Source organism: Narcine bancroftii, chromosome 4, assembly GCF_036971445.1.
Source record: "Narcine bancroftii isolate sNarBan1 chromosome 4, sNarBan1.hap1, whole genome shotgun sequence".
In the NCBI taxonomy this organism is placed as follows: Eukaryota; Metazoa; Chordata; class Chondrichthyes; order Torpediniformes; family Narcinidae; genus Narcine; species Narcine bancroftii.
Genome location: NC_091472.1, coordinates 134,443,008 through 134,469,320, shown reverse-complemented (window position 1 = coordinate 134,469,320; position 26,313 = coordinate 134,443,008). Strand labels below are relative to the sequence as shown.

The window sequence follows — 26,313 nt, the reverse complement described above, 5'->3', positions numbered from 1 at the left end:
TACATAACCATTAGGAAGTCCCATGTAAATATGGCTGATATAAATTAGTAAGTCAGATATGAATTAACAAAATAAAATTCTACCTGTGTTAACTTAATTAAGATTCATCTCCTTCAAGCCAGAGAAGGTGTGAGATGACAAATAACTAAAAAAAAATTGTCTGCAGTTCAGCAAAAGCAGCAATCTTATTCACAGGGCATGTTAATGGCTAATTTGGGAAATGGCATTTCCTGCATAGGCATTGTCTGTCTTTATGTGGTTATGTCTGGTTGTATTTCTGCATGTTTTGCACTGAGGACCAGAGAAGGCTGTTTTGTCGGGTTGTATTTGTATAATCAGATGACAAAAAAAAACTTGACTTGGAAACTTTCATATAATGCTACTGTAGTTTCTTCATTGAAAGTGGGGTTTAAAATTAATCTCTGAGGTTGATAAACAGCAGTTTTATTTTCTATGAAAATAGTAGAAACAGCAGATTAGCGAAGAATGAACAGTTCTGATGAGAGATCACTGACCCAAAGTAGTTATGGTTTTTCATTCCAAAGTTGCTCCCTGACTTGATGAGTATTTCCCACAATTTTTACCTCCAATTTCCAGCAAATAGTTTTTTTCTGTTTTTCAATTAATATTTTATTTTCTATCTGACAATTTATTGTAAATACTTCAGAAGGATCAGGGGTTATCAAGGAGGCCAAATAAAAATAGTTCAATTCCTAGGGAAAAATCTCACATTTCAAACACCATTTTGAAGTTGTAATTTAGTCCACAGTTTATGTCCCTTCCTGTCTCTTTGAAGGATATCCACCATTCAAAATTATACTGCAGTGGTGACCTTATACAGGGTTACATTTGTGGAATAGAGCCCAGATGAAAGACTTGTATATACCTTCCAAATAAACCAAGTGATGTATGATGGCGTAGAAAATGCATTCATCCCAGAAAATGTCCTAGCTCTTCATCTCAGTTAGTTATCATAAATCTTCAGAAAGGAAAGCATCTACAAGAGCCCTCCAAGCAAACTAAAATTAATCTGTTTCCAGGGAATGGTGTTTGACAAGAAGAATTAAAATAGAGGAATAACATAAAACTGTAGTAAGTAGCAAAAACCCCCCCCCCAGCAAAACAAGGTGATTGATGCAACCATGAAAATAAAGCAAAACATTCAAATTTAAATACTTTAAAAAAAAATCCAAAACATAAAATGATGAGAATTGTGTTGCATGAAAAAAATGTAAATGTTGCTGAGACAATAACTGTATTTCTCTTATCATTCTATTCAGGTATGTCTAGTTTTAAATTTCATATAGTTCTCAAATTTTGACAAACAATCCAAATTACTCTGAACTTATTTTTGATGGGGTATTGAATTAATACTTAAATTACGAATTAATGTTAATCAAACATGAAAAGAAAAATGCCATGAGAAATTTTCATTCTGACCTGCTTTTACTCAGGGAAACAAATATTCTTGACCCCAGAAAAACTCAGTAATTACATTTCTGAAACCATTAGTACCAATTAAAACATCTGCACAAAGGAATTCTGCATTATTTTCATCATTGACCAGATTGATTGATGTACAACTGAATTTTTTTTTGGGGTAAGTAATGGGAGAATTTTAAAATAATTTAAAAATCTACTCAGCATACTTTCCTATCTGAGCATTTATGTTTTGCTCAATTATTAACTTTCACAGCACTAAATGCTGTACAATTCGTTATTGACAAAACCACTGAACTCTACAGCACAGAAAACAGGCCATTTGGCCCTTTTAGTCTGACCATTATTCCGTTAGTCCCATTATTCTTTTCCCCCTCAAGAGTTCCTCAATATTACCAAACCCCCATTGCTGGTTATTTTAAATATATGTAAAATATTGGGAAGGCTGAAGCTATTACCTCCAATTCCTGCTACAAACTCTATTAACTACCTAAGTGACTGATGTTGAACCAAATTATCACCACAGTATCCTGTTTGACCCAGAGATGAACATTTCACTTCATTACCAAAGCAGTCTACTTTTCTGTCCATGTCACCTCTTGATGTACTGTTCCAAAACTTTAATGGACAGCATTAAAAACTTGATTCCTGCACCCTAACTGGCATTTATGCCCCACTCATCCATTCTCCTTGTGATTGCTTTCCTACACAGCTTCACAATTTAACAATGCCACACTTTATAAAATTCTCATAGCTGTTTTCAAATCCCTCTGTACCATCCTGCAACCCCTTTTCTTATCCTACTCTAGTCCTGGAAGTATCTCAGTTTTCAGTTCATCCAGTAATGCTCTATAAATTCAGCAGTATCATGGATTTGTTAATGCTGCATCAACAGATTTTCTGGACTGATGGATGCAACTCCAATTAATATTACAAATATGTAGATTCTTTAATTACATGTTAGACAAAAATAACAACCACGGAGGACTGTGCCCAAGATGACTGCACCTGTACTGGGCAGTGTAACACGTGGGATGCAAACTCCTGGGAAGCAGGCGCAAGATTTCAGAGAGAACACCACCCTGTTGAGGAGGAGGCTGGGAGGACCCACACAGGCTGCAGGCGACTGGCTCACGTGAACCAAGTATCTGAACCAGGATTCAAGGGGGCAAGAAAGGGGTCCCGAAGGGCCTTGGGTGCTGAAGGTTTCCCGACTATTGGAAGTTTGGAGCTGGAGCTCACGTTGACAATGGTGTGAACAGGAATCTGTGCGGATGCAGAGGGTGCGGGAGTGCTAGATGCAAATCCACACACACTCGGTGCCTCTGAAGGGAGTTTCCTGCACATACGGTCACACTCTGGACTGATGAATGAGACAGATAATCAATCATTGGGATCATCGGATAATTGGATAGCAGATTATGAGAGTATTCCTTACTTAGTTATTACATCATTGGAGCTACCTGACCTTTCATCATTCTCTTTCTCCAAACCCCCTTCTTTGGCCACCTGACCCAATATTCTCCTATAGGTCAAAACTTTGCATGATGGCTGGTTTATGAATTATCTTGAAATGTTAGTACACTAAAAAAAAATATTATTACTATTAGAACAAAAGACCTCTAAAGAAGTTTAAGACAGTACAGTTAGCCCAATGCCATTATTAGCCCCTTTTCTGTGAAGCAGTTAAGTTTTGGTTTCTTCCGTACACTCCTACTGACTACATAAAACTATAAATGAGACAGATAACCAATCACTGGGATTACCGATTCCATTTTATGTTACATGAGGTGAAAAGGAAACAAGGCTTTAACTTAAATGTGCTGTGGTCCTGGAGAGGTGGGGGGGGCAGAGGGAGCTAGGACCCCAATTGAGAATGCCTGCTCTACATCACAGTGGTTCCTCATCCCTGAAATCATAATCAGTAAATTCTCTTCATTCAGCTCTGGATCACCTGAATGACATCAACAGTTGCATCAGGCTATTCTTTGAGTACAGCTCAGCTTTCAACACCATCATACCCTTTGTGCTCATCAACAAGCTCCAAACATTGGGCCTCTGCACACCCTCTGTAACTGGATTCTTAACCTCCTCTTCAGAAATAATGTCCTTCTCCTCACTAACCATCATCACAAGTGCTTCTCCAGGAAGCATGCTTAGCCCACTGCTCTACAGCTAGGCACAATTCAAATTCCATCTACAAATTTTCCGATGACACAACAATCGGAGACAGAATCACAGTTGACAATGAGGAAGTGTAAGGAGGGAGATAGGTCAGCCAGTTGAGTGGTGCCACAACAACAACCTTGCACTCAACGTTAGCAAAACCAAGGAGCTGATTGTGGACTTCAGGAAGGGGAAATTAGGAGAACACAAACCAGTCCTCAACGAGGGGTCAGTGGTGAAAAGAACTTCAAGTTTCTGGGTGTCAAAACCTCTGAAGTTCTGTTTTGGGGTAGGCACGTTGACGCAATCAGTAAGGTTTGTCAGCAGCTATACTTTGTGAAGAGTTTGAGGACTTTTGGTACATCCTCCAAGGCTCTTGAAAATTTCTGCAGGTGTGCCATGGAGAGCATTCTGACTGATCGCATCACCATCAGGTATGGAGGTGCCAATGCACAAGAAAAAACTACAGTCGAGAACTCAGCCAGCACCATCATGGGCATCAGTATCCACTCCATCGAGGACATCTACAAGAGACAGCATCTTAAGAAAGCAGCCTCTCTCTCTCTCCTCAAGGACCTTCACCACCCAGGCCCTGCCCTCTTCACACTGCTACCATGGAGGAGGAGGAACAGGAGCTTGAAGACCAACACCCAGCGGCACACGGACAGCTTCTTCCCTGCTGCCATCGTATGGACAATGAGCCACAGAAATTTTATCACTTTGCCTTATTTATTCCACTAATTTATTTATTTTTTTATGTAATTTTATAGCTATATTTGCATTGCGATGCTTCTGCAAAACAACAAATTTGTGACATGCTCATGACAATAAATTCTGATTCTGAACTTGATAATCTTTCTACAACAAAATGCTCAAACTGCATATAGTATTTTAAGCCTATTATGTGTACAGTATTTGAGCCAATTGATAAAGGGTTCATGAAGGCTACTTCAACTGTACACTCACATGAAAATCCAGAAATTGTTCATACAATAGGGAAGCCAGAAATGTAAGAATATTCAGGAATACAAATGAAGGCAAAGTAACATATACATACTACTATCATACATGCCAAAGGTCTGGAGACACATTCAAAATGAAGACCCAGAAGTGACAAAAACGAAATGTGGACTAAAACCCACCATATATGGTATGATTATGCAGCTACTTTGAACATTGGATTAAAAAAAAAAATTCCTTCCGTATTAATAAAAAAATCTGATAGATATAATGTATGTAATATTGGTTGGTGGGACTTTAAAAATTTTCATCAATGGTTCTATGTTGTAGTACAGTACTTTGTTCAAGAGTCGATATGTTCAAAGGTTCTTGAGGGAAATCCATGAAGAAAACGTGATTTGCACAATTTATGCTTATTGTGGGTGATGGTAAAGATAACTGGCTACTTCTTCGTACTTTAGAAAGAAACTAAAAGAGTGCAGGGAGTGATACCAAAACTATTTTCTTATACATGATCAATTCAACATAACATTTCTAGTCATTCAAAATATTGGTCTTTATTGCAATGGAAATAAATGAAAATAAGAGTTGTCTTGGTGCAGCTGGATAGGGCTTTACTGAGACCACAGGTTGAGAACTGTGCAAAGTCTTGGTCTTCATTATTGGAGTCAAAATACACTACAATGGAGGCCAATTCAGAAAATGTTCACCTGGTCATGGCCTGGAATGGAGAACTTATTTCATGAAAAATACTTGAGTAGGTTGGGCTGATCCTCAAAATGCTTTGGAAAAAAAAAGGTGATTTGACTGAAACAAATGAGGCCGATGACTTAAAGTTTGATCAAAGTAGCTTAAAAAAAATCTTAAAATAGAATACAAAGAAGTTTAGATTCTGGTAGCAGAATTGCTTTGTAGGTAAGTGGAGGAGGAATTAAAGTTGTCAATTTTTTTCCCCGAGAACTGACAATACACTCCCCCATTTCTTCCCTCATTTCTGGGAATGACTTTACATCTATGACTGTGTGGCTCAGTACACTACCACCACTATTTAAAAATTTGCTGACGATACCGCAGTAGTGGACTGTATAAAAAGCAGCTCTGAGATCATACAGGAGGGAGATTGAAAACTTGGTTGAATGGTCTACTAACAACAACCCCTTCCTCAATGTCATCAAATCAAAGAGGTGAGTATGGACTTTAAGCAGGGAATACAAGAGGTGTGTGATCCAGTGATCATTGGAGATCAGACGTGGATAGGGTGAGCAAATTTAAATTCCTAGGAGTCACTATCTTGGAGGTCCTTTCCTGAACCCAACAAACTAATGTTATTGTGAAGAAACCACATCAGTGCCTCTACTTCCTCAGGAGTTTGTGGAGGTTCAGCATGAAATCAGAAACCTTGGCTAAACTTAACAGATGTGTAGTGGAAAGTGTGCTGATTGGCTACATCACAGCCTGGTATGAGAACACCAATACCTCTGAGTTGAAAGTCTTGTAAAAGGAAGTGGGCAGCCAGTATAATCACAAGCCAAACTCTCCCCACCATCAAGAAAAACTACATGGAATGCTGTAGTTGGGAGAGCAGCAGCAATCATCAACGATCCACACCACCCAGAACATGCTTTGTTTTCACTGCTGCATCAGGAAAGAGGTATAGGTGCTGCAAGACTCATACCTCCAGGTTCAGGAAGTTGCTACTCCTCCACCAGCAGACTCCTAAACACAAACATGATTATAGTGTAATTTAAAAATTCTTACTTTGCACTAAATATTAGTTTTTTCTGTATTTGCACAGTTTGTTTAGATTTCTCCCTTTTATATATTTTTTTTAGTACAGTCTGCACTACAGATACGGAGAAATTCTGCATGGCCCATTGGAAAAAGAATCTCAGGTTTGTGTGTGATGTCATGTATGTGTTCTGACAATAAATTTGAACTTTGGACTTAGTAATAATTTGTCAACACCTTCCTATCCCATTTTCAAATAATTATTAAGCACATTTCCAACACCTGCATTTATTTAATCGGCTCCTGCAAAAGTAGTCAAGTTACTGTTGTAAGCATGCCACTAGTGATGACTTGAAAATCATTTTGCACAATAGATTTCAATGTGTGGCCTTCCAAATTCGTTCAAAAATCAGATTTAGTTATAAGCTGAGGTGAAATACTGCATAATAAAATAAAAATGAAGTTAAAGCCACTTCCAGCCTCTTGCACAAATAAACCCTCATGGCTTTGTAGAGAGCCCAGAATAATAAGCTATCACACTATTGCTGTGTAATAAATCTGCTGTGGGCAGCTCACCTTATTGACCTGAAATGTTCATTTTGTTTATTGCCCCTTTCTATCCAGCCAAAACTGCTGAGTAATTGTAGCACTATGTTTTATTTTTCTGCAAGCACAAACTGCCCTGCAGGAATTAGCTGGGGAAAAAAGATCAAGTGTGGTTGTTTATTATTTGATTGCACAAGTACAACCAGATGAAACAGCATTCTTCAGTACTCAGAGCACAACCAGAGACAACACACATACAAACAAGCAATACATATATAGGACAAATAAATATAAACAAAAATAATAGGTATTGTTTAATAAATTGTAATCTTAGATAGTGTGAACAGTTCATTTAGTAGTTCAGCATTCTCACTATCTGTGGGAAGCAGCTGTTTCTCAGCCTGTAGTGTTGGCTCTGATACTTCTGCATCTCTTTCCCGACATGAGTGTCTGAAAGATGGTATGGGTGGGGTGGTAGGGGCTCTCAACAATTTTGCACTCCCTCTTCAGTCAACAAGCCTGGTAGATGGCACCAGTGGGGGGGAGAGGGGAGGGAGGACCCAGTGATCCTCTCTGTCACACTTAAAGTTCTATGGATTGACTTCCGATCCAATTCTCTACAGCAAGTGTACCACTGGCCAGGATGCTCTCAACAGACCTCCTGTAGAAGGATGACATGATGGTGACCAGTAGCCTTGGCCACTTCAATCTTCTCAGGAAGGTACTGCTGCATCCTCCTATTGTCCATCCAGGTTAGGTCACTTGCTAAGTGGACTCCAAGGAACTTGGTGCTCTCCACTATCAAGTTATTAATGTGTAGTGGAGGGTGGTTGTTCCTGGCCCTCCTGAAGTCCACAAATATCTTCTTCATCGTGTCCACAATCATCTCCTTCATCATGTCCACATTGAGACTCTGGATGAAATTCTTGCACCATATCACAAGAATGTGTACCTCTTGAGTGCAACTCATCATTGTTGCTGATGAGGCTGACTATTGTGTTATCTACAAACATGATGACTCTGTTGGAGCTGGATTTAGCATTGCAGTTGTAGATTAGTAGTATGAACAGGAGTAGGCTGAACACACAGCCCTGAGGTGAACCAGTGCTCACTGTGACGGTGTTCGTTGTGGTGCTACCGACCTGGACAGACTGTGGTCTTTCTGTTAAGAAGTGCAGAATCCAGTTACAGAGAGGGTGTAATGGAAGATTTAAATCATATTTTTTACTTTTGCAGTCTTTGCTTCTGCAAGGCTGAGAACCTGCTTGTTTTTAGAATCAGCAGGCATAAGCTAAATTCCACCGAGGGGCCAGAGATGCTGTTATCTGACGAAAGGACATCTGTGTACCAAGAACATTTAATCTTCCTGCTTGTTTTGGTCACAGACTGTCAGAGGCCTAGCGTTGATGCAAAATAAACCATTGTATTCAAAGTGATAAGCTGAAAATTATGTTATTCGATAGAAGCCTAGCACGCTAGCTTGCTTGCTTATCTTTCTTGCTGTGCTGGGAATAGGTGCTTGGATAAGCAGTTTTTGGGTAATATAAGCCATGGACCAGCTGCTGAAGTTTGAGACTCTCCGAGAGGTGGCAACGTCTCTCAGCAAGAAGAACTTCTAGAGTTCAGCCAACGTCCCGGTCGGGGGAGGTGGAGAAGCTGCTACCAGCGCCCTGACAACCTACTACAAGTGTGCAGTCGTTGCCTCGCTTCGGCAGTTGGGACCAGTCCAAGCGTTGATAAGTATAGTTGGGAAGGCCTTGCATATTGTAGTTTGAAATCAGCTTTTGAATTTGTAATAAACATTTGTATAACCTGAACTGCTCTCGGTATGGGTGTCTATTTTCTTTCGGTAGCTCAAACACTGTGACCAATCTAAAACGAACAAAATGAGAGGTATAAGTTTACCCAAGACAGAGGGGTATTGAATCCCAGCAAGGACAGCTGCTCCATCAGCCTCTGGGGAATGATCATATTAAACACCAAGCTGAAGACTATGAATAACTGGCATATGAGGCATCATTTTCCTGGTGGGTCAGGATGGAGTAGAGGGACGAGGCTATAGCAGCATCAGTGGAATGGTTCTTCTATCACTTTTTCTTGGTGTACAAACTATGGTGTTTGATAGTCTGTTTATACACAGTTTAATTCAGGATTTTCTCTTGCTATGGACAATGCATAACCATACTTTGGAATGGTCCATCTTAGATTTTATTTTTTAAACAATTTTCATCAAAAAATGAAACCCGAAGTGCCATTATGGAGTTTAATCTTACCTGCAAAATTAAGGCCTTTATCAACATGTTTAACTCTGTAATGTGCTCTCAAGATCACAGGGTCCTGGTAGGCTTCAGTCACATTACAAAAGGGACAGTGCATGTGGCTACCTTTAGAACTAGCAGAACAATCCTCATCCTGGCAGAGAACTGGACTGTAGTTATGTTCTGTTCCTTTAACTCTCACTGATGGATGAGTCTGTACATAAAAAAATCAAAGATTAGAGACATGCAATCAAAATATTCTCTTCAAGCTGTTATTCAATACTCGATAAAATATTTTGTTATAGTGACAAGCAGATAATTCAGCTTTTGAAACAAAATCCATAAACTATGGAAAGATGGGAAATGATCATATAGATACAAATGGGGACTGCAGATCAGAGTCAGAAATGATATTAGCAGATACTTTGTTTCAAATGTAGCTATACAGTGACTATACAAGGACTGCCTAAAGAAATCTCTTGGTGCCTGCCACATTGACCACCGCCAGTGGGCTGATATCGCCTCAAACCGTGCATCTTGGCGCCTCACAGTTCGGTGGGCAGCAACCTCCTTTGAAGAAGACCGCAGAGCCCACCTCACTGACAAAAGACAAAGGAGGAAAAACCCAACACCCAACCCCAACCAACAAATTTTCCCCTGCAACCGCGTCTGCCTGTCCCGCATCGGACTTGTCAGCCACAAACGAGCCTGCAGCTGACGTGGACATTTACCCCTCCATAAATCTTCGTCCGCGAAGCCAAGCCAAAGATACAGTGACAGAGCTGGAGGCAATTTAAAAAAAATGTTTCACTGAAGAAACCCAAGGTTTTGTTAGATATTTGGTTGACAGCACAACTTTTTCACCTAATTTGTTAAAAGTTGAGAACTGAGTGAGTCGAGTGTTGTCAAATACTCATCTTCAGTTGAATTTTCAGAAGTTGATCAAAAGTCCGGCACAGACCTTTGAAAATTTTGAAACACAAGTAGAAAAAGGAAAACTATTATTTGGCAATAGTCAGGCTACAATCCAATAGTGAACAAGCAGATGACAAAAAGCAGCTCTAGTGAGCAGGAAAATTAAATGGCTTTGATTAGGATTTTGTTATACACAATTAATAGATTATAAAGAGATTAGGGAGGAGGTAGTAAAAAAAACTGTGCTTAACTGTCCCTGTCACATCCACCAAGGATTTAATATATGATTTTAATTAGCATTGAGTCAGAGGCAAAAATTAGATGGGGAAAGATTCAAACATAAAAGCTGCCAGCAAGACAAGACTAAATTTGAGAGTTTGACAACGTGGTCAAGGTTCAAACAGAAAAGAAAAACAACAAAGATAGAAATGGGAGGCAGCTTGGGAGTTCAATTGGATTGAGGTTGGGTAATTTTGAGAAGGGATTACAGCAGTTCTAAAAAGATGGCAGTAGTGAATGAAAAAAAAACTTCTTGCCAGTGAATATGGGAGTTTGAAAGGTTTGTGTGGTCTGAATTTGATGAGAATTAACTTGAGAAGATATAGACCAATATTAACATGAAGTGTGAAAAACATACATTCATGCAGAAGTAGAACAATGGAGCAGAAACAGCCATATTATTGGACTAAATCCCAGTAACATACATTCATAATCTTCTTTTCATAGGTAGAAGTAAGAATGAAATTCTGACTGACAGTTGTTGCACAGACTGAATTCTGGTCAATTTTGTTGGAATGAAAATCTTTACTCTGTAGAGCTATAATCTTTGGCTTGGCTTCGCGGACGAAGATTTATGGAGGGGGTAAAAAGTCCACGTCAGCTGCAGGCTCGTTTGTGGCTGACAAGTCCGATGCGGGACAGGCAGACACGATTGCAGCGGTTGCAGGGGAAAATTGGTTGGTTGGGGTTGGGTGTTGGGTTTTTCCTCCTTTGCCTTTTGTCAGTGAGGTGGGCTCTGCGGTCTTCTTCAAAGGAGGTTGCTGCCCGCCAAACTGTGAGGCGCCAAGATGCACGGTTTGAGGCGTTATCAGCCCACTGGCGGTGGTCAATGTGGCAGGCACCAAGTGATTTCTTTAGGCAGTCCTTGTACCTTTTCTTTGGTGCACCTCTGTCACGGTGGCCAGTGGAGAGCTCGCCATATAACACGATCTTGGGAAGGCGATGGTCCTCCATTCTGGAGACGTGACCCATCCAGCGCAGCTGGATCTTCAGCAGCGTGGACTCGATGCTGACGACCTCTGCCATCTCGAGTACTTCGACATTAGGGATGTAAGCGCTCCAATGGATGTTGAGGATGGAGCGGAGACAACGCTGGTGGAAGCGTTCTAGGAGCTGTAGGTGGTGCCGGTAGAGGACCCATGATTCGGAGCCAAACAGGAGTGTGGGTATGACAACGGCTCTGTATACGCTTATCTTTGTGAGGTTTTTCAGTTGGTTGTTGCTAAAATGTTAGCTTTATTTGATTCACTAAATAAACTGTACATTTGTCAAAAATTACATTTGCAATTAGGAAGAGAAACATTTTCATTAAATGAACTTCATAAAGCTGAATTTCTTCTCTTTAAAATAAACAAGCTAAATAGATCCCTGTAGTCAACCATCAACTCCATGGAAATTCATTTATTCATTTCTCAAAACAGATTTCCACACTGTTATTTATAACCTTTGATTTCCAAACAAATCATCCATTTTTAAATGCTTACATTTTACTCCTTCACAACTGGATTAATGGATAACTGAGAGATGTATAAGCAGTGTTATTATAATGGGAATAGTATTAGTAAAATACTTTTTCAACTGCACTAAACAAAATTAAATATCTAAAAACTCCCCAATGTAATATTCTGGAAGTCAGGGCACAAGATTCACCCCAAAGAAATAAACTACAAAATTTTAATGTTTTTTTTTTGTTCAATAATTAATTTAACCATATTTGGGTTTTTTAAGTTTTTGCAATTGTTTACTTTTATAATGAAAACTGATATTTATTCATTTTGGTTTCACTTGGACAGAAAATAACATTTACCAAATTTAGGGAGCTTCCCAAAAAATAGAAATTTTCTTCAGGTTTCATCCTACCTCAACAGCAAGTTTATTGCTCTTAATCTGTTGATTAACATAATAAGATTTGAGGGGGCGGGGGGGGGGGGAAGGACATTCACTGGATTAGGGTAGAATTAGTGCAAAAAATGGGTGCATGATTGTCAGTGTGAACTCATTGAGCCAAAGGTCCCATTTCTATGCCACATCTATGACCCTATCCCAATTCTTTTCACCATCCCAACACAACACATAGAACTGTCAAAACATCTGATACTACATCTACTGTCTTAAAAAGACATTCGATCATGATTCAAGAGTAGAATCAGGCCATTCAGTCGAGTATGCTCTCCATCATTTGAATCAAGACGTGCATTTTTTCCCTCTCAACCCCATTTCCCTGCCTTCTCCCCATGACCTTTGACATCCTTATAATCAAGATCCTCCACTATCTAATTAATGACGGCCTCCACAGCTGTCTGTGGCAACAAATTCCACAGATTAACCACGCTCTGCTGAAGAAAATTCTCTGTTCTAAAGGGATGTCCTTTTATTCTGAGCCTATGCCCTCTGCACCTAGACTCTCCCAAGACTGGAAACATCTTCTCTACGTCCACTCTATCTCGCTCTGTCAATATTCGGCAGGTGATTCCTTCCACAATCATGTACAGTGGCTGTAATGGTGCATCATTTATAAAATGCATTGGAGTTACATGACCAGACTACTCTGATAGACCACCCAAATCCATGAATTTATAAAATGCATGACCAGACTACTCTGATAGACCACCAAAATCCATGAATTTATAAAATGCATGACCAGACTACCCTGATAGACCACCCAAATCCATTAATTCCATCATCACAAACATCAAGAGCTGAGAATACTGGGAACATCACTTGCAAATTCTCCTCCAGGTTCCACTTTATCTCAGAAATCACCAGTCATTCTTTGTTGCTAGATCTAAATTCCAGAGCTTCCTGCTGAACAGCATTGTCGAGTACCCTCCCCATGATAACTGAAGAGCAGTGGTTCTCAACATTTTTCTTTCCACTCACATACCACCTTAAGTAATCCCTATACCATAGTTGCTTAAGGTGGTATGTGGGCGGAAAGTTTGAATACCACTTTTTTTAATCGTACCTCATTGACTCGTTATGTGTACGGTTTCATAACTCCAAAGAAAATGGGCCAATGACAATCTTTCTCAAACAAAATATTTCAGTAACAATTGGGTCTAGAGCAGTGATTCTCAACCTTCCCTTCCCACTCACATACCACCTTAAGAAATCCCTTACTAATCACAGACCAACGAAGGCATAGGGAATACTTAAAGTGGTATGTGAATGGAAAGAAAAAGGCTGAGAACCACTGCTGTAGAGGGTTAAGGCAAAAGCTGACCACCACCTTTTCAAGGAAATTAGGAATGGCCAGTAATACAGTCCTTGCCAAGACACCCAGATTCTCAGATGAAATTTTAAAAAATTACTGAAAGTAGTTAATAGTTTTAAAAGTACTAGAACAGAAAGATATGGACATTTCTCCATCAATTTTAACAACAAATTAAATGGTCATTAATCATGTTTCCTGTTTATTGATTGCCTTGCATTGAATGTGGCTGTCAATTGCTGAATACTAAAAGACTGATGTTAAAAATAATTGATTGTGAAACACTAGGATGATCTGAGGACAAGATGAAAAGTAACAAAAGCAGATCATTTTCCCCTCACTTTCAATCCAAAATACACTGTATTCTCTATTCAGTGTAAAAAGCATGATACTTTCCATTGATTTCAAAGAAATCATATCATAATGTTCATGTGGATTAAATAGCAGTTTCTTACCTTTTCCAATACAATTTTCTGTATACAGCTTTTTAGCAAAGCCAATACTTCTAATAGAAAGTAAACCAGGGAACACAAAAAATTGTTAAGATTTTATAAATTAGCTGAGAAAGAAAGCAAGCTTGCAACATATAACTAGGAGGATGAAATATCAAATATTTTATTTTTTAAAAACATGTAATTTGGAAATATTTATGCTGAGCCAGTTAGAGTCCATGTATAATACTAATTTTGGAGTTCAGTAGTATTGTAAAAGACAAAACAATGACTGACATTTTTATAGCACTTTTCATAATCCTTTCAGGCTATTAAAGAATTTTAAACTTAAGAAAATGTGATAATGACTAGACCTGTGATCTATTTTATGATATTGGTTGTGGAACAAATATTTGCTGTACCATCTGGGATAATTGTCTTGTAATTTACAGGAAACTTGTGCCTGTTTGTCTTCATCCCATCCAAAAGAAACACCTCAATGTGTGGGGTACTCACTGAGTACTGCATCAGAGTGTCAAGATACATACCTAAGTGGTACTTGAACCATCCAGACTAAATGCTCCACCAGGCTCCTGAAATCTGTCAAATTTGACTGAGCCTAGTTTTTGCAACGTAAACTGACTTGCAGAAATGGATGATGTTCACTTTCAATGGCAAAGACACCAATGACTTACATTACCAAGAAGCATAGAGCAAATTCTTGATTTCTGTGAATAACTGTGGATCTGCCACCATCACAGATTGTTGTCACTTTCACAAGTAATGATTAGAATTGTTCACACCATTATCATCGATACAATGACTAATTCCAGGCGATGACTATAGTTATTGCCATTTTATTTTACCATGTTAATCCTCTCCAAAAAACAGCAATAATGGCATCACTAAATAACTACAAATTATGTAGTCAAGTACAGTACAACTCTGATTATCCAAAATTGTACTCACCAAAATCCTCAGTTATCTGGCAGACCTCGGGCTCCCGGTGCCGGCAGACCTTGGGCTCCTAGGCAGGAGCGGGACCTCGGTGATTGGAGGGGGCAGCATTATTTTAATGCTTCAAAAGCCTTCCCGTTAGTTTTTGTTGTTTAAACACTGTTACAGGTGATTTGCTGTTGCTACTGGACTGTTTTTAAAAAATGACCAGTTCTCCAAAAAAAAAAAACTTTATCCAAGGAGGGCCCAGTCCCAAACATTTCAGGTATTCAGAGTTGTACTGCACTGTACAGGGTATTTCATAAACATAAAATCTAACATATTTCCTTTAAGCAATGATTAAAAAGCATATAAAATAGTTCCACTTTGTCAGACTTTCCTTTACTCAAATGACATTTCATTTGCATATTGCTTATTTTATTTCAAAACAGGTATTGGTTCAAATTTTTTTTAATGCCTTGATATGTTTGCCTACTGCTGCTTTGTGTTACAGACTGGATTTTACACTATAGCAAAATTTTAAAACTTTTAATTTATAATAAATTTTCCATTTTACACAAGACCTATAAAAGCCAAAAATGAAGCATCAGAAGTTATTCTCAAAGCTTTTAGACTGCAAAGTTTAGTTTTAAAACAAGATAAGCTCTCAACTTTGACAGATATCAGTTCACATTTAAGTTAAAATGACATTAAAGTCATGTAGATTTCTACAATGCACAGCGAATTATTCAGTTACAATCACAAAAAGATTGTATCTTAAAGCAATGCTAATGTTCTTTATTTGCATTATGAGGTACAGGAGATAATGCAAATAAATTACTTGAAAGTGAACTGGAGGGGGGGGGGGGGTAGGAGAAGGGGAAAGAGGGAAAAATGGGAAGGAGAAAAGTATGATTTTGCCTGCCAAGTGATGGACGATATTACCAAGTGATTCAAACCTGAAGCTTAGATATAAAACTTGGTGATGGTGTGCATGCATGACATACACATTCAAGCAGACAACTGTCACAACAGATATATTCTTCTCTAACCAAATGCCTAAAATAGATCAGACTCTAAATTTAAAGTTATTTTTGGAACAAGTTCAACTGTTCTTAATAGTGCATTTTCCATGAGTAGCTGTAGAATATCCCAAATCAAGAAAATAACAAATTTCTCTTTAGAAACTTTGCTCCAAAGTAGCCTACTTCTCTTAGCCCACTGAATATCCCTAATAGTTTATGTCCATCATCTGCTTCCAAAACTGTTAGAAAAACATGTTTCTTGAAAATGTGATCTTGAAAGAATGGCTTTTACTTTTTCATGACTCAAGGCTGTGGAGATAAACAGGCTTTGTTGCTTATTCACAATTAACATTCAGAACTTGGGGCCAAGCTGAATTTGGTAGTGTGATACAAATGAATTGCATACAAGGCCAACCATATAACTGTGGGCCAAAGTCATAAATAGGGTAGAACAAGTGAGAAGGGCAAAGTTCCTCCCCTCAAGAAGTCAAGTGAACTAGTTGAAATTTTTACATGGTGTATTCAGATTTATTTAAAGACAGTAAAATCACGGTTATCTGGAATTCAAGCAACTAGCAGCCTCAAGCAACCAGCAAAAAAAAAAGCCAAAAATAAATAGGTAAAAGAACGTTTAAAATTGCACCCCCCCCACCCCCCCGCCCACTCCCCACCAGTCAGTTCATCAATCACACAACACACAATCTAAAACAACTGGAAAATTCACTTATCTGGCATTTATCAATCCCCATAGGTGCAGGATACTGGGGCGGGGGGGGGGGGGGGGTTAACTGTAATTGCATTTGAATTTGTTAACAGCCAGTGTAAGACAAACTCGTGTCTCTTATCATTAATCTCAACCTCTGCACCGCTTGTCCACCCAGCAAAAAAAATCCTATATCAACCAAACAAAATCTTCAAGCAAATGACGGGACACAGAAAGTAATATTCTGTCTTGACAACATTCAAATATCATAAATCAACAAAAAACACAGCAATAGATGATCAACTCCAGAACATTGACATGATTGAGAGTATGAAGAAGCCATTTGGCCCCATCTTCAATGATCTATTCAGAGAAAACATTCAGAGGTTTCTTAATATATTCAGAAGTTTATTCTTTTTGTCATTATGCCCAACTGCTGTGTATATATTTCAATGCAAGGAGCATGGTAAGTAAGGTGGTTGAGCTTAGAGCATGGATTGACACATGTAGGGGCATGATTGGCAGCTAAATGTTCCAGGATAAAAGGTGGAGGAGTCACATTGGTTGTTTGAGAAAACATTACAGCGGTTCTATGGCAGGATAGATTGGCATGAGGGCTCATCCAATAAGGCCATTTGGGTGGAAGTGAGGAATGGGAAAGACATGAAAACACTAATGGAAGTGTATTATAGACCCACCAGAGGAGCAAATTTGTAAAAAGACAGCATATATGAGCAGTAAACATAAGGTGCTGATTGTAGAAACTCCTTAATTGGATGTGCCAAGACTCATAGTTAAGTGAGTAAGACTGAAAATTGAAAAACATATCACCACTAATAAGAAACTACAGTGAATTTCCTCTCAGTCTTGTTTATGCAATTGTAATTGCTGCAAGAACAACAGCAAATAATTAAATGGGTGTGGAAAAGATTCCCCAAGAGCCTGGCTAATGTCTCAGGAGGATAGTTTTCGATGCTTATTTAGGAATTTCCTGCCAGCTGAAATGAAGCCAGCTCTTGAAACAATACATCAAGAAACTAGCTTATGCAACAGAACATCAGATTTTTTTTGTATCGAGCAACCAGAGAAGAAATAAAAATCATATTTGAAAGAAAATGAATCACAAAACTTTACATTCATACAAGTACATCCTTACTAGTAGGGAAACAAGATTACAAGATTCTTGGAGAGGTCCAATTTAATAAAGTATAGCCAATCAGTTGTTGAAGGCAAATCACGTTTGACTGAAATGAATGAATTTGAGTAAAGATACATTCAGCTGAGGGCAGGAATAATCCTGAAACACTCAATTCTACTCTGAATGAGATCACAGTCAACATGAACATAACTGGAAAAGTAGCTCAGTGATACAGGTTTTCACGTTCTCACTGTAACCAAGGGATTTCCTTCAAGTGCTCCGCTTTCTTCAAACAGCCCACAGATGTGTGGGTTAATAGGCCACTATAAATTTCCCTCCCCCCTCCCAACATGTTGTTAAGACAGAATCTGAGGTGTGTGAGGGGGCTGGATAAGACGTGATAGGAATACGAGTGAATAAATTACGACTGATGTAAGTGCTAGATGCCCAAGGAGCCTCTAACTCTACAATGCAACTCCATTATTCCTCTTGTGCTCAGCAACCTTTCACCTTAAATTTTTTAATTTAGAGATACAGCATAGTAATTGGCCCAAGAGCCAACTTCTAGGTACATATTTCAATGCGAGGAGCATGGTAAGTAAGGTGGATGAGCTTATAGCATGGATTGACACATGGAGGGGCATGATTAGCAGTGAAAACCACGTAGTCGCAGGGAGAACATACACACTCGTTACAGGCAACGGCATATTCATATTTGTGTTGCTTGCGTTGTAATTGTATTGCACTAACTGCTACATTAAACATTACCTTGCTTATTGAAAATATATTTCCCCCTTTGAAACATTTAAAGATAGCTTCCATTGACCCTTAAAGAAGAATATTCCTTGCACTCACACTTCTGAAAATAAATGTCAAAAGCCTTCTGAAAATCTATACACATGACAAAATCCCACATAAAAGGCTGATCAGCAAAATTGAGGCCAATAGAATAAATAGATTGTGAAGCATAGATTAAAACAAAACGAATCCTTATGATTTATAAAATTTTCCAAAAGCAGATTAGTAAGCAGGAATCATCACTAGGATCAGGTTTTGTTTCCGAAATAGATTAATGATCTTGATATAGATGTGCAGAGTAAAATTTCAAGAAGTTTATGAGATATGGTAAACCATTACAATAGATAGCCGAGGACTCAAATAGGAAATAGCATATGAAATTTTACATGTAAAAACATGAAAATATTTTCACATGAAAAACTTAAAGAGCGCTACCAAATCTAACTGATCTGGGTTCAAAATGAAATACATGTATTAATCCTCGTTGTTGCATATCATATTCAGGAACTCTGCAAAATATACAATACCCTGTGTTTCATAAAGAGGCAAAGCATAGAACCACTGTCATCTTGGACAGCTCTAAAATACTTTGCAGAAAGTTTTGCGTCTAGTTCTGACCATCAAACTATAGGAAAGAAAGAAAATGGGTAGGTATAAAAACATAGAAAATCGACAGAATACAGGCCCTTCGGCCCACAAAGTTGTGCCGAACCTGTCCCTGCTCTAGAAATTACTAGGCTTACACAAAGCCCTCTATTTTTCTAAACTCTATGTATCTATCCAAAAGTCTCTTAAAAGACCCTATTGTATCTGCTTCTATTACCACTATGAGTGGCCCCTTCCACACATCCACCACTCTCTGCATAAAAAAAACATTAAGCCTGACATCTCCTTTGTACCTACTCCCCATTACCTTAAGCCCGTGCCCTCTCGTGGCAACCATTTCAGCCCTGGAAAAAAGCCTGACTATCCATGCGATTAATGCCTCTCATCATCTTATACACCTCTATCAGGTCTCCACTCATCCTCCCATAACCCTCCAATTCCTATACCTATCCAACTTTTCCTTAAATGACAAGATTGACTTTGCTGCGACCACCTCTTCCAGGTCATTCCACTCAGCCATCACTCTGAATGAAGAAGTTCCCTCTCATGTTACTTCTAAACTTTTGCCCACTAGCTCTTAACTCGTGTGACCTCTTGTTTGAATCTCCTACCCTCAAGGGAAAGAGCCTATTCACATCTACTCTATCTATCCCTCTCATAATTTTAAATACCTCTATCAAATCCCCCCCCCCCCTCAACCTTCTACACTCCAATAAATAAATACCTAATCTACTCAGTCTTTCTTTGCAATCTAGATTTTCAAATCCAGGCAACATTTTAGTAAATCTTCTCTGCACCCTCTCTACCTTATTAATATCCTTTCTATAATTTGGTGACCAGAACTGTACACAGTATTCTAAATTTGGCCTCCCCAATGCCTTGAATAGTCTCAACTTCACTTCCCAACTCAAGTAAGGACATTGATTTATAAAGACCAGCAAAACCCAGGAATATTTAGCTGCCAGTCACAACCCCCCTGCAACCATGTCTCACTAATTGCTACCATGTCATACTGCCAAGTGTCCATCCACACCTTCAGCTCGTCCACCTTCCTTACAATACTCCTAGCATTAAAATAATTTCAGAGATTTCTCACATCTTTCTCTCTTTGTCCCTATCTTTACTTCGACCCTCTGCCCTCCATCACTGTACTGATCATTTTCCTTTTCAATCACATATCTATCTACCCCTAAACCTTATCTATTCTCTAGCCTTCTCTATTTGCAGTCTAACCTTCTCATACATGAACAAGGTTGGTCTGGAGAGGGAATTATTAGCAGATGACCAAGGAAATGGATAGCATGGTTGGTGTAGCAGTTAGTGCAACATCGTTGAGCACCAGTGATTGGGAGCAGGGCTCAAATCCAGCGCTGTCTGTAAGGAGTTGGTAGATACTTCCCGTATCTATATGGGTTTTTTTTCCGGGAGCTCCTGTTTCCTCCCACCATTTAAAACATACCAGGGGTGTAAGTTAACTGAGTTGAACGGTATCATGGGCTGAAATGGCCTTTTACCATACTATACATCTAAAATTTAGAAACAGTTTTGATGTGATGGGGCAAAATATGAGTAAGATCCAGGAAATTTAAAAAAAAACATTTATGCATAGCATGGCTGCAATTTGAAAAAATGTTGCCTGCAAGAATTGCAAAAATAGAATTATTATATTACAAGAGAAAGGCAATACTCCAAGTTAGATTATTAACATTTGGCTGTTTGTCCATTTAAATTTACAGCTTTGAAATCATGCCATCATACAAACACATTGCAATGCATATATATATATATATATATATATATATATACACATATACAATAAAAGCTCTGAAAATCTAACATCTGACGTTTTGGCTATGACAATGGTACGGCACATCCTAGCTCATCTACTATTTTTAAATTTACCAGATTCACTGCAAAAAGTATTATTCTGCTATGTATCATTTTTTAAAGAGTCAAATTAAAGTGCATTGGAGTATATAGAAAAGTAGTACACTGGAACAGATCATTCAGCCTGTGTCTGCACTGAACTTAATAGTCAATTTATAATAAAACTCTGCTGCTTGCAATGTGTTACATATGCCTCTGCTCTGGACATATTCAGATCAGATTTATTGTCAAAGTACAGACATGACAGCAGATACAATCCTGAGATTCCGTTTTCCTGCAAGTGTGGCGGAATTACTACTAATTGGTAGTGCAAAAAAATAAACTGTACACAGTGTAAAACATGTAAACAAAGAACTGTAAACAAACTGTGTGCAATACAGAGAGAAAAATAATCAATAAAGGGTATGAGTCCTTAAATGAGTTTCTGATTTAGTTTGTCGTTGAGGAGTTTGATGGTGATGTGGTAGCAGCTGTTCCTGAACCTGGTGGGGCAAGGCTTGTGGCACCTATACCTCTTTCCTGATGGTAGCAGTGAGAACAGAACATGTGCTGGGTGGTGAGGGTCTTTGATGATTGCTGCTGCTCTCCAACAGCAGTGCTTCTTGTAGGTGTGCTCAATAATGGGAATGGTTTTGCCTTTGATGTCCTGGGCTGTGTCCATAACCTTCTGAGGGCTTTACACTCAGGTGTGATGGAAAGTGTGCAGCCTGTCAGCACACTCTCCACCACGCCACAGTAGAATTTTCCCAGGGTTTCTGATGTCATACCCAACCTCCGCAAAGTCCTGGGGAAGTAGAGGCGCTAATGTGCTTTCTTCACTATGCCACTGGTGTGTTGGGTCCAGGAAAGAACCTAGGAGATCTTAAGTTTGCTCACCCTCTCCACCTGATCCCCCAATGATCATTAGATTGTTGACTTCAGGAAAGTTAGAGGTATACAATCAGCTCCTTAGTTTTGGTGATATTGAGGTCAAGGTTGTTGTTGCACCATTCAGCCAAGTTTTCAGTCTTCATCTTCTATGATGACTCATTCCCTTCCTTTATACAATCTACTACTGTGGTGTCGTCAACAAATTTGTAGATGGTGTTATTGTCATACTGACCCCCACAGTCGTAGGTGTAAAGTGAGTAGAGCAGGGGGCTAAGAACCCTGTGGTGTTGCAGCATTGATGGAGAAATATTTACCAATATTCTGATTGTGGTCTGGAGGTGAGAAAATCCATGATCCAATTACACAGAGGGGTGTTAACTCCCAGGTCTTTGAGTTTTCCGATCAGTTTTGAGGGGATGATAAAACCTTAATAAAATTATCTTTTATATGCAAAGTATTTTCATTTCAAAACATCGATGATAGATGCCCAATTCATTTTTATACCCAAATACAGCATTCAAATTTATATTCAGCAGGGTCTGATAAACAACAGCCAACAAACCATTCCTGGTGATAATGATTAAAGGCTAAGCTTTAGCCAAAATATTAAGGCAACCTCCCTGCACAAAGTACCAGTGAATTTGTTTTAAGACCTTTGGGTCTTAGTTTAACATTTATAAATCACAGTAAGTTAACTGTACCAGATTATCATCCTGAATTAATTGCTCAAATTATCATGTCTTTTAACCCTAAACCTTCTCACCTAGACACAAGAATATCAAGCATAGGTTTAAATAAATTTTAATAAATACTTAAAAATTCTTCCATATTAACTTGCTGAATTTTCATGCTTTATGTTTGTATCTATTATGATGTAATAATATCTGAAATTATTAATTGCAGCACAAAGTCTAATTAAACCAATTTTAAAAATTTAAAGACAAACCCCACTAATTATCTATAATTAAGAAAGAAGCAAAACCAAACTTAAGGTATTTTGAAAGCTACAATCACTACAAACATTCAACTGAATGTTTTTTCTGCAGTTCATTTGTGATACATCAAAAGAAAAATGCTGCCAGTGTATCCTTCATTCTAATTTCTATTGGGGAGGAGGGAAATCATCACATAATCCTATATCAAAGAATAAAAAAGTTGGATACATAAGATTGCAGAGCTAACAAATACGAAATAGAATTTGAAGCATAACATGCACTAGAAAATCCATGCCTGATGCACTAAGGACTTGAATTGAGAATACTGCACTGTGATGAAGGTTTCAAAATCCACGACTGCAGCAAACATTTACTGCATCAGCAAGTGTGCAAATTATCAATAATATATTCCCATGATAGATACAGGAAACTGTGCCAGACCTACAAAAGGTGCAGCCAATGCATAAAAATTACTGCAGCAATCAAGTGAAATTTTATTCTTCCTTACATCATCATATCATGGTGTTCAAAATCATCCAACATCCTCTGCTGCTAGGGTGACCTTGACAGCTTAGAACTGTGTTGAATCTATCCTGCCATAGACTCAGTATAAGAAAAAATTTATCTTTGCATTGTACTGTAACAGTTTAATTTACAAATCACATTTAACAAAGGAATATTTAATTGTGTGTTTCACAGGAATCTTTACAAACAAAATTTCTTACCAGGATAGGTGTTTAAAGATTTAGTCAAACAGGTAGGTGTCAGAGAGCATCTTAAAATGAAACACAGTGATGCAAACACTGATGAAGAAAATTACAAAACTACTGGTTAAATCAGTGATAAAAATGGAGCAAAGAAAGTCAGGATATACAAGACACTCAATTGGGAGAAGATTACAATGCTAGGGTTCACATAAGGACATTGACCATTTTTAAAAAGGTAAATATGGGATAAGCAAACTTGTAGCTTATTTAGTTCAGAGAGCACAAAGTGATTAATGAATGGGTGTAAATTAGGATGCAGGTAGATTTGGATGATCGCAAGTTTACAGAGCCTGCATGATAGAAGATGAAGAAAATATAGAAATGCTCCATCTAAATGTAACAGACCAATGGATCCTCCAGCAGCAGTTATGCTAAGACAGCAGCAGTAATGAAGAAGAAAGTGTGGAGACTGAAAGGGTATTGTTGGCTTTGAAGTCCAATGCAGACAAAAACAGGACACCAAGATTGCAAACATCAAGCAATGATCAATGAGGATGAAGCACCTGGGGCAGAATGGAATAAGTGGTTAAGAAACAAAGTTCCCGGCCAAGTCAAAGAAAATAGACACATCTCATCTTTCTATTCAAAATACTGTCACATGTCAAAATCAGTCAATCCTGGGACCTTTCCAGTGCTTGTCAGCCTATAGGTAAAGATCTGTGGCTGTATTTCAATAAATACATTTCACACTCTTTGGACTGGAGAGGACCATGACTCTGACATGCCTGCTGCATTTGAAAGGTGGGTGGAGGGGGGGGGGTGTGGTGTTGGCAGGGCTGGAGGAAGAAAGGTGGAAGTGACAGAACATCCTTCTCAGCCCTCATCATCATTAAAGCTCCTTTATTTTCTTTTCCTTCCCGTATTCACCTATCACCTGCCAACCTGTGTTCCTCCCCCACAGCACCTTTTCATTCGGGCATAAGCCTGGTTTCTTGCTATTCCTGATGAAGGGCATTCCACCTGAAATGTAAACTATATTGCAGACACATGATGCTGCCTGACCTGCTGAGTTCCTTCAACACAGTGTGTTGTTCCAGTTTTTCAGCATCTGCAGAGTTCTTGTTTATCTTAGGTAACAAATAAGTGCATTTCATATTAGCATTAATGCAAAAATTTGTTAAAACACTGAAATGAACCCTTCAACTGATATTGCATATACAGTAAAACCTAATTAGAACGCAGTAGTTGGGTCCAAGATTTCATACCGCGTTACAGCCGAGTTGTGGAACAGAAGCATATATGTCATGATTCAGGAAGCAGAAAAACAGAATACGGTGTATTATAAGACATTTAAGACCTTTAAACTCCACATATTAACATACACATCTTGTAAATGAGTCATAAGAATCCATTTTTGAATTTGTGGCTGTTACCCACTGTTAGCCTGGCTCCTAAAATCAATGTTTGGGGTCTACAGACACCCGTGCTATAAGCGATTCCGCGGATTAACGAGGTTTCACGGTCTTACCATTTACTGTAGGCATGAGAACTTTCACATCTGTTAAAGCAGAATTTCGATGAACCCTCAGTAAATAAAATTGAGTGGCACATTTCAACAATATTTTAAAATAGATTTCTTCTAAAAATATTTAGCATTTTAATCCCTAAACAGCTGTGTGAAAATTAGTTTAATCACCACTTGTGCAGTATTTGACTTTTGATAAGAATGGCGATGATTGTTAACTTCTCCCCTGCCTGATTCTAATAACTAGGATTGTAAAGTATAATTCTGGTTACACTATAGTCCATCAAGTTAATACTTGATGAACATCCAAATATTGATTTTGTCCTCATTAATGGGAATAAAAGCCTAGCTTTAACAAAACACTGGGAAATGCAGCTGACTCATTATTTCCAGCTATTAAGACCGCAGGGTAATATATACTGAAACATGACTGATACCCTGTTCAAAAACTCGGAAATTCGCGACCAGCACGTGACTAATTTCCCACGTCTGTGCACAATTTCCGTCTTGGAACTAAGGAGCTGCCAGTGGCTTCACGCCCAAGTTGCTGGGGGCGGCCTTTGATGTCGTCGAACTCAGCAAGTGCGGGGGGACAACGCTCGGAGTTGGTAGCCCTGGATTAACGAGGCGGCTGAAGGACAAGCACGGAGCGACACCAGAGAAATCTGCAGGCTGCTGGAGGAACTCGGCATCCACCGGGAGTAAAAGGCCGTCGACGCCCCGGGCCCGAGGAAGGCCCTGCTGGGTTCCTCCAGCATCGCTGTGCGCTGAAGGGAAACCAGGGCGTGGGGGAGCTGCCATTTTAGGAAGGCCACCCGGGCCGCGCACACGGCGCTGGCCCCCTGCGACGTTACTCACGATGAAAGCGGTCATCTCCTTCCTCCTCCAATTCCGAGCGGCCCCCTCCCCGCTCCACCATTTGGCGGTTTATGGTTTAAAATGTCAGCATCACCGCCACCGGCTTCATTTTTTGGTGCGTGCTCGTCATCAGTTTCGGCCGAAGGGCGAATGCGGATGATGTCATCAGTTTCGGGCGCAGGGCGAATGCGGATGATGTCATCAGTTTCGGCCGAAGGGCGAATGCGGATGATGTCATCAGTTTCGGGCGCAGGGCGAATGCGGATGATGTCATCCGTTTCGGGTGAAGGGCGAACCCGGATGATGTCATCCGTTTCGGCCGGACGGCGAACGCTGATGATGTCACCTTCGGGTGACCGCAGGGACGCTCCAGGCTCCGAAATTAGCCGAT

General features: G+C 39.1%; 1 protein-coding gene across 7 annotated transcripts in view; it reads right to left on the bottom strand.

Annotated features, from left to right (window-relative positions):
- The window catches only part of LOC138761174 (myosin heavy chain, non-muscle), a 59,157-nt gene extending 33,049 nt beyond the window's left edge, over window positions 1-26,108 (bottom strand). The window contains exons 1-3 of one of the 7 annotated variants that reach the window (XM_069932891.1): window positions 9,114-9,174; window positions 6,871-6,989; window positions 6,043-6,282 (exon numbers count right to left, since the gene is read on the bottom strand). In XM_069932891.1, coding sequence (XP_069788992.1) covers window positions 6,043-6,112 — 70 coding nt within the window. In that variant the 5' untranslated portion in view covers window positions 6,113-6,282; window positions 6,871-6,989; window positions 9,114-9,174. Of the gene's footprint in view, window positions 1-3,564; window positions 3,653-6,042; window positions 6,283-6,870; window positions 6,990-9,113; window positions 9,313-25,922 lie in introns of those variants that run through there. The other 6 variants (XM_069932893.1, XM_069932888.1, XM_069932887.1 and 3 more) reach the window with 6 other exon arrangements.
- Between the last annotated feature and the right edge of the window lie 205 nt (window positions 26,109-26,313).